Source organism: Vigna unguiculata, chromosome 4 (assembly GCF_004118075.2).
Source record: "Vigna unguiculata cultivar IT97K-499-35 chromosome 4, ASM411807v1, whole genome shotgun sequence".
Lineage (NCBI taxonomy): Eukaryota > Viridiplantae > Streptophyta > Magnoliopsida > Fabales > Fabaceae > Vigna > Vigna unguiculata.
In genome coordinates, this window is record NC_040282.1 from 9080321 (window position 1) to 9094241 (window position 13921).

The 13921-nt window shown below is 32.0% G+C and overlaps 1 protein-coding gene across 1 annotated transcript; it reads right to left on the minus strand.

The window, feature by feature from the left end:
• Window positions 1-6137: 6137 nt before the first annotated feature.
• On the minus strand, window positions 6138-9007 carry LOC114181702 (2-oxoglutarate-dependent dioxygenase DAO-like). The gene is made up of 3 exons (XM_028068227.1): window positions 8551-9007; window positions 6667-6982; window positions 6138-6580 (listed from the first exon to the last, which is right to left on the minus strand). Exons 1-3 carry the CDS (start codon window positions 8913-8915, stop codon window positions 6335-6337), a joined length of 927 nt encoding a protein of 308 aa, XP_027924028.1. The 5' UTR covers window positions 8916-9007; the 3' UTR covers window positions 6138-6334.
• Window positions 9008-13921: the final 4914 nt, after the last annotated feature.

The following is a 13921-nucleotide window of genomic DNA, read 5'->3' on the forward strand; positions in this document are numbered from 1 at the left end:
AGCATCAGTCAACAACAAGTAATGGAATGAAGGAGAATACCTTTGTGGTGCTACACTTGTTCTGCTAGATCTTCTAATTAGGACTATTGGAGTTGTTGTCTTTACTATTTGTTCAGGTTTTGACTTAGGCTCTGACTCAAGCTCTACTTCTGTATTCTACCTTTTGTTGATTACATCACTTTCTGAAATTTCTTCTAATGATATCTGCTCTGGATGTTTATTTGCCTTTGCAAATTCTGTAGCCCCGTCTTTATAGAACATGTGTTCATTAAAAGTAACATTTCTACTTCTGATAATTTTCTTGTTTTGGTCATCCCAAAACCTGTAGCCATACATGTTAGATCCACAACCAATGAAATAACATTGCTTTGCCTTAGGGTCCAATTTATCTCTACTTTAGAGTTTAACAAAATATATGAAGCATAACCAAAACCTTTTAGATGTAAAAGGTTTACCTAATTTCCAAACCATACTTCTTCAAGTAACTAATAGTCTAAGGGAATTGATGATCCTCTATTTATGAGATAGGTTGTTGTGCTTATTGCATCTGTCCAAAATACCTTGTGTAGTCTTGACTAGACTTATACATCTTGCTATCTCATTTAAGGTTCTGTCCGTTCTTTCTGCCACACCATTTTGCTCTAGTGTTCCTGGATCTGTCTTAGTCATTATGATCTCATTCTCTGAACAAAACTCCTTGAATTGACTATTATCATATTCTCCACCATTATCAGACTTCAAACATTTAACCTTTAAAGTTGTTTGAGTCTCAACCTCCTTTTTCCACCTTTTAAACATAGAAAACACATTATATTTATATTTAAGAAAATAAACCTATACCTTTCTTGTAGAGTCATCAATGAAAGTTACATAATGTTGTGAACCTCCAAGGGATTTTACTGGAGTTGGCCCTCAAACATCTGTATGCACTAATTCTAGTCTTTCAACTTTAGACGACTTACATTTTTTGGAGAAGCTAACCTTTTTCTGCTTTCCAAAGATACAATGTTTGCAAGGTCCAACGTCAACATGCTTCAAGTTAGGTATTTTACCTTTTGAGACCATGAGCTTCATTCCTTTCTCACTCATATGTCCAAGTCTTTGATGCCACAAAGATGAATTGTTGCCAACTTCTGCAACTGATATCACACCCTTATCTGCAATCATGTAAAGAGATCCTTGCTTCTTTCCACGAGCAATAACAAGATTATCTTTCATTACCTTCCAATGTTCATCTCTAAAAGTGGTGTAGTGTCCTTCATCATCCAACTACCCTATAGATATTAAGTTTCTCTTAAAGGCAGGAATATGTTTGACATTATTCAAAGTCCACACACTTCCATTAGAGGTTCTAATGTTAATATCACATCTTCCTATAATATCAAGAGATTTTCCATCTGCAAGGTAGACCTTCCCAAACTTTCCTGAAACATAGTTAGATAATAGTTCTAAGGAAGGTGTAGTATGAAATGATGCACCTGAATCCATAAATCATGAGTCAATAAAACTATCTAAACTACAAAATAGTGCATCTTCGATTTCATTAACTACTGCATTTGTTGATTGATCATCATCTTTCTTGTTGTTGTTGTTGTACTTCCTTGGAGACCTACATTCATTTGTAAAGTGACCCCTTTTTTGACAATTACAACAAGTGATATCATTCCAGAATTTTGGTCATGATCTCCCTCTAGACTTTGATCTGCCTCGGCCTTGATTATGACCTTTCTGGCTACTTCTTTCTCTAGTTTTAGTACTCAATACTGAACCAAAATTGGAATTGGAAGATTCCCCTAAACTTTTCCTACGAACATCTTCGATTAAGATCAAGTCGTGAATGTTATCAAGGTTCAACTTACTATTACTTGCAGAATTACTAACTACAGTAACAATTGCACTCAAACTTTCGAGAAGAGATGATAATAAAGTTAATGTTTTCACCTCATCATCAAATATTATCTGCACGATGTCAACTGTGCAATAATTGTATTAAATTCACTAATATGATTACTAACCGAGTTACCTTCATCCATTTTTAGGTTGACTATCATGCGAATCAAATACACTTTATTGGCTAGAAATGACTTCTCATACATATTTAACAACGCCTGCATCAAATCTACGGTTGTTTTCTCGTCCATGATGTTGAACGCAACATTCTTGGCTAATGTTAGCCTGATCACACCAAGTGTATGTCGATCTAACAACTCCCATTCCAATTGCTCCATGTCGGTTGGCTTATGCTATGTTAAGCGTAGATACAACTTCTTCTAATACAGGTAGTCCTCTATCTGCATCTTCTAGAACACGAAGTCACTACCATCAAACTTCTCAATCCTCACTTCCCTTCTTCTAATGCCATTGCTCTTGTTTCTTTTGAAGAAAGCTTCTATTGCCTTTGACGAAAGCTCCTGCTGCTTTTGACGAAAGCTCCTGCTGCTTTTGACGAAAGCTTCAGCTGCTTTTGATAAAAGCTCACACTACATCTCTAAACTGAGATTCCCAAGAAGAAAAAGAAACCAAATCTTTTCTGATGTGGAAGATCAAACAATGCTACAACCACAAAGCATACTAAGAAAAATGGATCTTGATACCAATTGTTAGGAACAAGGCAATAAAGGAAAGAATAAAGGAGAGAAAAATAAACGACACGAAGAATTTAACGTGGTTCGGCGTACAATGTGTATGCCTACGTCCACGACTACACTAGGAAGTATTTTTTATTTTTTGGTATATATCAAGCTTTACAAAGGGTCTCTTATATAGCAAAATAAAGAACCACATCTCACAATCCTAAACGATGTGGGACTAAATCAAGTACCATAATATTAACCAGTTTGGTGGGTGATCGACTAGAGATAAGGTCAATTCACAATATATAACCTGGTGCAATCCTCACCTTACAAGCTAATTTTGTGGGTTTGAATTAGGCTTAAAGCCCACTTCTAATATGGTATCAGAGCCAAGTTAGAGTCTATCCTAACGAGATTTCTTAGACATTATGTTCCATTAGCTATCGGGCCTCTAACAAGCCACCCACTAATTTCTAGTCTCACGCATGAGATGAATATACCTCGACATGAGGGGATGTGTTGGAAGTCCCATGTCGACTAGAGATAAGGCCAATTCACAATATATAAGTGGGTGCAATCCTCACCTTACAAGCCGATTTTGTGGGGTTGAGTTAGACTTAAAGCCCACTTGCATTGAAAATAAATATAGATATTAAGGGCTTGATTTATTTTCTCACCACTTTTTTGTTTTAAAATGTGATTTTTACAATACTCAACTATCTATTTCTCATCTAAAATCATCTAGAAAAATTGTTTCCATAACAAATATTTTAAAAACTAAAAACAATTAGAAAATGTGTTCAACACAAAAATTTTAGAAAACAAAAGTAAGCTAAAAGGAAAACAGCTCAAATGACGAGAGTGACTACGAAGACAAGAGCGACCACTACATGAAAGACATTATTAGAGTCCCATAGTGAAAACAGACTCATGCATCGGATTTCGACCCATGCCCCATATTAGGAAGCTTTTTAATATATGCTGGGGGCAAATTAGAGATGGTCTCCCATTCAAAGGGGACTCTTTATTTTTCAACTTTATTTTTGTGTCCCAATTACCATTATCACAATTGTGTCTATGTATTTAGTACAATCAACTTTAATTATTTTTTATAATATTCCGATAACCTGCAACGACCATGCCCTCTAAAAATATATATATTTTTCAATTAATAAAATGGATAGATTCGGTCAAACCGTCTCTAATTTGGATACAAGCGTGTGCACGTAAAGTGCATCGCTCACACAAGAAGGAGAGTAGGAAAGAGAAAAAATAAAGATATTATGACGATTATAGAGATGATCTACTATAGTATCTCGTTTTTAAAATTAAAAGTAATATAATAAACTTGTATTTTATTATAAAATTGTCACGGTCCCACTTACTATGGCGGTTCTTATGTAATTGGCATAAAAATCTCATCATATTTATAATTGTGCCACCGCTTGACAGTGGATTATAACCACCATAATAAATTGTCATAAAATCCAATTTTTACACTAGTGTTAATCAATTTAAATTTGGAATTAATCAATTAATTAACACTACAAGAATGCATCATTTTAGGTTCCAAATCATGGCGTCGAACCAACGTGCGATGCAAATTACGTCGGCCAAACCCATGCAAAATAGACGTTAACAAAAAATTAATTAGAAAAAAAAATTAACTATTCTGAAAATGTAAAAAATCATAAATTGAAGCTTCTCATTGGTTTAGTCGACGCAAACACACCAAATAGCTAGCGTGGGATGGCCGACGCATAACAATTTAAATAGTTTGCATCGATCGACAACGCATACACTAAGGTAAATATATATATATATACATATATATATATATATATATATATATATATATATATATATATATATATATATATATATATATATATATATTAGGTTAAAGTATAGAGGGGAAACATCACAATTCACTTTTCTCCCCTTTAGCTTTTCACCCTTGCTTGAGTGAGTTGCAGTTTTCCCTCCTTCTCTTTGATGCGGGATTTCTTCCACGAGTGGGCGAAACTAACCGAGGCGATGGGGGAGCGAAACTCCAATAAACCAGCTTCCTCGACGATGCGACTTGCTGCAACGAGGCGTGGTTCTGCAGCATCACGAGTTGCTTCAGCGAGACGACTACGTGACGAGCGTGGAGGTTCGAGCGAGAGAGGGCGCGACGACGAGCTCTTTCACCCTGTAACTTCTCGTCAGCAACACAACACAAAACTTCTCTTCTCAGTGATGAAGAATTTTTGCGGAGGCACGATTTGGGGGTTTTTATTCGCACCTAGTGGATTTTTGAAGCGTCCAGGTTAGTGATTGTACTTTTTTTATTGAACTTTACTACTCTTATAAAGATGGAATGCTAATCTCGTGTATGATCACTTCAACATTTTTATATTTTTCAATGAAAGGTTGACAAAACTAAAAATGTTGAAGAGATCAAAGATAAAGAAACTCCAATATTATACCTTCATTGACGGCACAATCAAGACAAATTAATAAGGTAGATTTGCCCCCAATGAATTTGGAATCAAAAGATATGGATAAAAATTTCTAAAAGCCTAAGAGAGAATTTTTACTTTGGAAAAATTTTCAAACTCCAATTATCCAAATTCTGAGTAATAGAGTCTACGTAATAACTTGTATACCATGAAACTCATGGTTTCAAAGACTTCTAGAGCCTACACCGAGCAAACCTCTTAAATTAAAGTTGATGGAACCAGATGATATAAAATACCCCATTAGATAAAAGTTCTAAGTGATTTTGATGATAAAAAACTATATAAAATGATGAAAGTATACGTTATTATTAGTCTAGTATGTTCAGTTCTGCATATGAAAGATCTCTAAATGACATGCTTGCACTATCAAGTGTTATCAAGGTACTAGGCGACTACAGTGTTAAGTTGTTAAGATTTGTTTAGGATGTGCTCACAAAGTTCTCCGCGTTAACAGGGGTTGAACTGGGTTTTTATTTTTTGTTTTCGTGCCTACATTACTGTCATGCAATGCGGCACTTTCAGTTTTACAGTTATTGTAAAGGCTTATATAAGCCACCACTCTTCATTGAATAAATCATTCCCTCATTGCCTCTTTCATGCCTTGTATACCATTAAGCTTTTACATTCAGGACCTCGTCTATCGTCTATCATATGACAATGTTGTTTAAGTATCATATAGAAATAGTTGAAGCTAATTCAATATGTAATAAGAGACACTAAGATAAAATAAATCTCAACGAATAGTTTATATTTGTTTTAATTACTTCAAAGTCTTTTAGATATCTTTTAGGAAGCAAACAATTTTATACGATTAGTTTTAGTCTACTGTTAATATTATATATACATAATCTATTTGAAAAGGTTCCTTTAGTAGATAACATTCTAAACATTTGAAGAAGTATATTAGATCTTTCTGTATCAAGTGTTCTCTGGTGGCAGATTATTAAAAGTTATATGAGAAGACCAATATGATCAAAGCCTTTCATTAGTAGAGAGTTTCATTTTATTGAGATTTCTAAATTTGAAGAGGAGATCGAAAGTTGTTTACGAGAAAAAGATGTACTTATCTAACACGGATAAGTCTATGTACTCATTGTAATCATATTATTCAATTAATGGAACCTTTTAATCTAAAGGCTTAAGAGAGAAATAAATGTAAACCATGAATTAGATTTTCAAAATGCATGGAACATTCATGTTATTGCCAACATTGTAAAGTGTTGTTGGTGATGTGTTTGCATTCACACAAACCACTAATTAAGCAATGCGATATTGATCAAGAACTTCACCATTTCTCTTTCCTGTGCTGATTCTGTACTCCCTTAAATCTTCATACTTAAATGGTCGATAACGTCGACCATTGTGAACTTCCACCAACTTTGTTGGGGCCTCAACATTACCATCCCTTGGCGCTAACATAAATGCACCAAACGAATAACGAGTACCTGTTTCCTTGCATATTACACGATGCCTAACATTCCAAAATTTTCCATTGCTCCAAACCTGAAAGAAAGGTATTCATAGTGCTCAAATATTAACTAAGGTTCAATGTCATTCAAAAAACAAACAAAGTTAACATCTATGCTTACATGTCCAACATCTCCAATAATGCAAAGGAAAGACCCTGATTTGGGAGGCACTGCTTTAAATAAGCCAGAATCATCCAACAACTCAAGACCAGTAACAGTTTCATCATCTTGAAGTAGAGTGATAAATCCTGTATCTGAGTGCAACTGTGCTCCCATTTGACCTATATTTTCTGGGGCGAAACTGTATTTAATAGATCTTAAAATGAATGGCCAGTCCTTGAAATCAACACCAACTACACCTAAACACTTGGCCATCTTTTGTGATATAGTTGATGCCAGGTCATGAATTGCTTGGGAATATGTCTTTACTATTTGCCTGTGTTGCAAACAAATCTACCTTATTTAAATTGAAATAATGCAAATCTCAGTGCTATGATGATATTTCTACAAAAAAAATAAAATAAAAATAGGTTTTATATATAGCTCTCATTAATAACAATTTGTTATCACAGTTATTCACATATAGTAAACAAAATAAAAAAAGTATTAACTTATATATCCGAGAAACAAAGAGAACCATAATTATACAACCAATATAACCAAGGAAATGTTTCCCAAAAGAAAGGTATTTTAACGGGTATCCGGAAAAAATGTGATCAATGTAAACATTTAAGATTTGAGATTGGAGATTCTCAACGTGACCTTAAATATGAGTACGGATAGAAAAACAAGTTATTATTTTTAAAATAGATACTAATAATATCCCAGATGAATTATTTAAGACAGAAACAAATAATTAGGGTTTTTTCCCTTACTTTTTTAGATGCTAATATACTATTCGATTAAGACATATATAATTTTCTTTTCATTTAATTAAATTCTCAATCTTAATAAATTTGGGTAAATTGGGTAAATTCTCAGTTTTTATATTTTTAACTAAATACTTGTATATTTTTTTTAATTGTATTTGTTATTATATTTTTCTTTTCTGTATTAACAAAATATGAGATTTTAGAAATAAATATAAAATAATATCAAAATAGTTACTCGCTCTTTTAAATTAAGTATTAATATTATTTTTATATTAATAAAAAAACTTGATATTTTTTAACCCATGGAAATAATAAAACGAAGATAATTATTCAGTTAATAAAAAAAATAAATGACGATTAAAAAACTCAATTGAAAGAGATATAATTTTTTTTAATATTTAAATAAAAAAATTAGTAAAACATTTATTGAAAACATCAAATTTATCATGAACTTAACTCTTATACAAGTCTTTTTGTTATACATTAAATCTTATTTTGTGTCTCCCAAAATTTAGGTTAAAGTTCTGCAAGTTATTATTAAGGAGCCGAAGCAAACAAAGGAGAAAGGAGAAAAGGCTTTATTCATGATGTTGGTCGTAGTTAACTAAATTGAACTATACAAACCAGATCCTACGTCCTATAATTTAGTAAAATAGGTCTCCTCATCGTATGAATTTTGAAAAACAAATTAATGATCCACACTATTAAGCTACACTACTATAAAAAAATGTCTTATTAATTAATAATTATTAGTGACTAAAAGTTATTAGACACTATAATTAATAATTAATTTAGATAATAATTTATAAAATAAAAAATTATTTAGTACAAAAATAATTATTATTATAAATAAAAATTTATAATTGATCTTCGATTGATTTCTAAAATTTAGCTACCAAAACTTTATCCTTTTAAGATTAGTCAAATGATTGTCAAATATGGTATCAAAGTACCTTTTTTCTTTTTTCTTTTGTAAATTAGTAGTTAAATTGATCATGACTAATAATTTTAGTTAAGTAATGAAACATTTTATTTTTTTTGTAGTGATATAAATTTTTCATGAATTTGCTCAACTTAATTAGTTTAATCAATGGTTGTGACAAAGAGACAGAATGGTACAGAAGAAAGGAACCTGTGATAGGGTGGTAAATCCAACTGGGAGAAGAAATCTTCAAGTGCCTGAGGAGATTCATGCATGTCATATATCCCCATGCCCTCATATAGAGGACTTGTTGGAAAGGGTGGAACATAACCACTATCAGGAATTATGGATTTGTTGCGCATTTTTATCTCTAAAGGAAGATCGTGCACCAATTTCACCACTGATTTCATCTCTCTCATCAGAGTTTCTGGAATAGGGTGGTTGATCACCCTGAAACAACCACATTTCTCACATGCTTCTCTTAGCTTCTTCCATTCGTCACCCTCTGAAAGCTTCTGAAAATCGTCACCCTCTGAAAGCTTCTGAAAATCCACCGCTGGAACACTAGCCTCCATCTCTTTCTCTTTCACCTTGCCTTGGATATGATTCTCAGACAGAAGGAATAGTTAACTCACACTAATATATAGTGATGTCCTCAATGTTAACGAATGATGACATGTAAAGGTTTTGTAAATTTCAAGACATATATTCCAACCCTAATGTCGATTTAAAGACGAAAATATTCTATTTTTTTACCACTTATTTAATTTATTTAATTAAGTTTAATTTTAAATTAAATTAACTCAACTTTTTCTTTATATTTGTTAGATTTATATAATTGGTGTTAACTACATCTTTTTAATTGTTTTTAAATATTAAAATTTATAATTTATAATAAATTTTAAAAATTATGAGTTTAGAATAAGTATTTTTAATAAAATAATTTAATATTTAAATAGAGTGATTTCATATATAAATTTTAAAAAAAATTAATGTAAATATATAAGTCATAATTATACTTAATTTTTAATTTGTTCCCATTTTAAAAACGAAGAACATTGTTTAATTTTAAAAAGAAAATAGGTCTGAGTCAAAAGATAAAATATAAGATTTGAATTGAATACGAGACACTGTAAGACCTGGCACAGACCGACACCATGAGTAACACGAGATACTGTCATATAACATGATACAATCTAATACATGAAAAAGAAAACTTGAAAAATTTAAAACAGCTAAAAAAAATACTACAAACTTTATCGTTTCGTGTGTAGATGATATTAATACAATTTGTTTAAATCTAACTAAAAAACGATTTAACAAATATAAAGATTTAAGAAAATCAAATTAAATAAAAACAACAAAAAATAAAAACTAAAAGAGGATTTTAACCCACAGATTTAATAATCTATTTAATTTTTAATTTGAAAAAATTATCTTGATGGCGTCCTGTAATAGCCGACAGATTCACCAGTACAAGAAAGTAACACGTCAAAATAAAAAGGAAAAACAAATAGTAATGCTTTCATCTAATTTTTAAGCATTTTCTTATATAACATAAATAAAAGAGCATGTTTTGGGGCAGCAGATTTACTTTCAGTAATGAAAAGCTATAATGGCTAAATTTAAGAAATTAATTAATACCGACGGTTTAGAAAGTTTGATTTAAAACAAAATATAAGGAATGTTTATAAGTGGGACCATCTCTCTCTCCCTCTCTCTCTTTATACATTAATATTATTCGTGGCCAACGAGGAGAATTAAAAAAATAAAGCATGAAGTAAGGTATAGATCTATATGTTCTATATTTTTTAGGATAGTGCATGATTATTTTACGATGTGTATTTTAAATTACTTCCTAAAAGTAAAAATAATTCGTCTCAATAATACATTTAGCATTCTATATATATAAATTACTAGTAATCGTGGACAACGCGTACAATTAATTAATCAGCGAATGGAGTTAACTTTAGACTATATATTCATCTTGTACAGAAAAATTGTATATTTTATAATAATTATCTAAAAGTTATACAAAAAAGAATTTTGAAATGATTAGTAATATATTTTTCTTGGACTGACAGGATATAATATAACACTAAATTTCTATTGATTTACTATAATAAGATCTACAGTAGTTATATTGCGTTAATTTTGAAGTAAAGAAAAAAGATTAAACCATATTCTATTGTTATTTTAATAGTGATAATCTAAACCGTAAGAAAACAAAAATATCTGGAAGTTACCTTTATACCCATATCTAATTTTTTGACATTTGTTCAATTTTTGGTTTTTTTGTCATTCTCCTCTTTTAACTTTTTTAACCTTTTCGCCTCCCTTTCCACTCATCTTTTAGGTACGAGGATGGCTTATGAATTTCAAATTTCTTTCGTCTTCTTTCCCTTCTAAACACCCTTTTTGCTCCAACTCCATTTTTCGGTTCTAAGAAAAAACGATTTAGTTGTTACAAAATTTGTTGATGTATGTTGCTTTCACTTTGGTTCATTGTGTTGGAATAACGAGGATGACGACAGGGACGAGTGCGGGCTCCGGTGATGGCGCTGGCTCGGAATCATGCTGTCGTTTCTATTTGTGAGGATTGCAATTTTGAGGTGCTCACTCCAAGTTTTCATGTAAAAGGGTATGTTTTTTCTTCTTTTTTTTTGTTAGTACCATTTGTGTGTTCTAGAGTTTTCTAATTTTTCTTATTCTTCTTTTCCTTTGTACTTTAACGTTTCTTCTATTGAAGAGTAGATCGAAGACTTTTAAAGACCCAAGACGAAGTTCTCAAGGTAGAAGAATGAAAAATCATTATTAAGAGGTTTTATATGTAAAAAGGTTTGGTTTTTATTATTTCCCCATTTTTTTGAGTTTGATTTTATTAATTCTTCAGAGTTACTTATTTCTTCTGCTTTAATCAAGTAAGATTTATAAGTTGGCTTTTGTTTGTTTCTGTGACATATGTTATTGGCTGCTTTCTAAATTTGAATATGTATTATGTTTTACGAGTTACTCATGTCATGATTTTACTCCCTCCTGTAGAAAGTTGAAGAAAGGTTAAAACTTTCAAATAATTTTATTATTATCACAAACCCAATCAGTATTTGAAGCTCTGAACAATATCTATGAGAAGTCTCCTAATCAAGTAAGTATTTATTCTAACCCATAACTGTGATGTATGCATGTGTCTTTTATATTTCAGTTTTAACTTTTTTATTAAACCACTAATATGTTTATTATGATATTTTATGCCTTTACGAGTGTCTTCTTAACCTTATGCTTTTATGGGGGTTTTAGTCTTCTGATGAGGATTTTTTATGGTGCAGGACTAAATGCAAAAATTTTAGGTTTTGGTATTTCCTATTAAAATTGTCAATTCTAAAGCAATAAGAAGGTGAGATTTATTTATTTTTTTGAATGTCATTGAGTGCATAGACCTTCAGGACTGTTTTTAAATGTAATAATCAGGTTGGAATGTTTTTGAATCTAATAATTAGAGTTAGAGTTTCACCTATAATTTATACTACAATGCAGATTCACATTGTAGTATACTTTCCTCGATGGTGAGAGTATTTATTATTTTTGTGTTTAATTGGGTTTGGATCTACCATTAATATGAATGACAAGTATATTTATAGATGAAATTTTGATTTTCATTGCATCAATCTGCACCAAGTGTTCCATCCATCACACACTATCTTGGGACTAATAACTGTCCTACTTCTGTGTTTCTACAGGATGGAGAGAAAAAATGAATCCTTGCCAACAATCAGGGGTGGAGGAGATTTCATTCCTTTTCACTTGGCTATTTTACAGGGAAGAACTGAAATGGCATGGCATCTCTTCCCTAAAACCAAACACATCTTTGAAGAGCTCGATTGGACCACACTTTTCTTTCTTTCTATAAATTGTGACCTCTACGGTAAGCATTTTTTTCATATAATCTTGCATGAATACTGTTATGTTAATTTTAATTGTGTCATTAGAATTTACAATCCACAGAAGTTGGAATATCTTGCAGATTTAGCCCTGGAAATGGTAAAGGAGAAGGACACGCTAGCCTATGCCAGAGGTGATGACAACTTGACAGGTTTGCATGTCTTGACTCAAACTTCTGGTTGTGGTTGCCAAACTCCACGATGTAGAAAACACCTCCTACCTTTCTATAAGTTACATATAATGATACAATCAACTTCCATTCAGAATAACATAAGTTTTCAGTGATTTTTCTTTTTCTGTAATTCTCAGACAAGGACACTCCTATTCTCAAACTTGTGAAACGAATGGGGGGAAATAGTTGTTTCCCTGGATGACCAAATGATGATGGATACCCTCTCGGAACCATCTCAAGTAATATTTATAGCTGCAGAAGTTGGACGTTACCCTTGAGAAGTTTGCCTTCTGGAAAGAATATAGGGAATTTATTGGTTTTCGTTATGTAGCAAGTGGTCCACAGGTAAGTTCTTACCAAATAAATTAGACTTTTATTGGAAAACTATTTTTTAGTTGCCATGTTTGTGGCTTAAGGTTGACGTCTCTATGTTTATCTATTTTATGCCTTTAGTTATGTTTATGATTTCTTGCTTTTATGTTGTTGGATTATGGTTGTGATTTTTCATGATGTTGTTATGTTTCATTTTACATTGTTGTTTGTTTAAGGCAGTGGGTGTAGGACTGATACCAATGAATCTACTATAATTTTACTTCCTTCAAATATTACAGTTTTTACCCTAGATTTCTCATAATGATTGTAGGCATCGTAAGATACTACATGCAGCTTAGTTGTTGAACAAGTTGTCTCTGTTAAAATGGCAAGAGAAAGCTTCAATTCATCCAAAATTGAAGCCTTTATGAAATAAAGCAAGGAATGAACTAATTTGATACCAAAACTCGAGGACAATATTTCAAAATTGCAAAAGTTGTTGCTTGATGAGGAGAAGATCTTGGATGAAATCACATAGAGTTCCAAAGGTGGACTTTTATCATTTTTACGTACTTTGAATTTAATATTTTGGTATGATAGGTTTCACATTTGTGTTGTTTTCTATTATGCTTCAGAAAGCTCCTCGATTGGACAGTGAAATAATCTATAATAGGGACTTTGACTACTTTCAAAACCCTTGAGAGGTCCTACCTCTTAAAGGTTCAAGGTAAGGTTGTGGAAAGACCACAACACATGTTGATGAGGGTTACTGTTGGAATTCATAAGGAAGACATTGACTCTGCTGTCAAAACTTACCACCTGATGTCTCAACGATGGTTCACTCATGCATCTCCAACTCTTTTCAATGCGGGAACACCTAGACCACAGGTACAGTATATGTTAATGCTCTTTATCTCCAATTCTTCCTCTTTTTGTAAGCATGCAGTTTGATATTTGATAATCCTATCTCTCATTTATTTGGATATGCTCATGTGCTTTGGCAGTTGAGTAGTTGCTTCCTTGTGTGCATGAAAGATGATAGTATAGAGGGAATATATGACACTTTGAAGGAGTGTGCTATCATTAGCAAATCAGCTGGTGGAATTGGTGTTTCTGTTCACAATATTCGTGCCACGGGTAGTTACATCCGTTGCACAA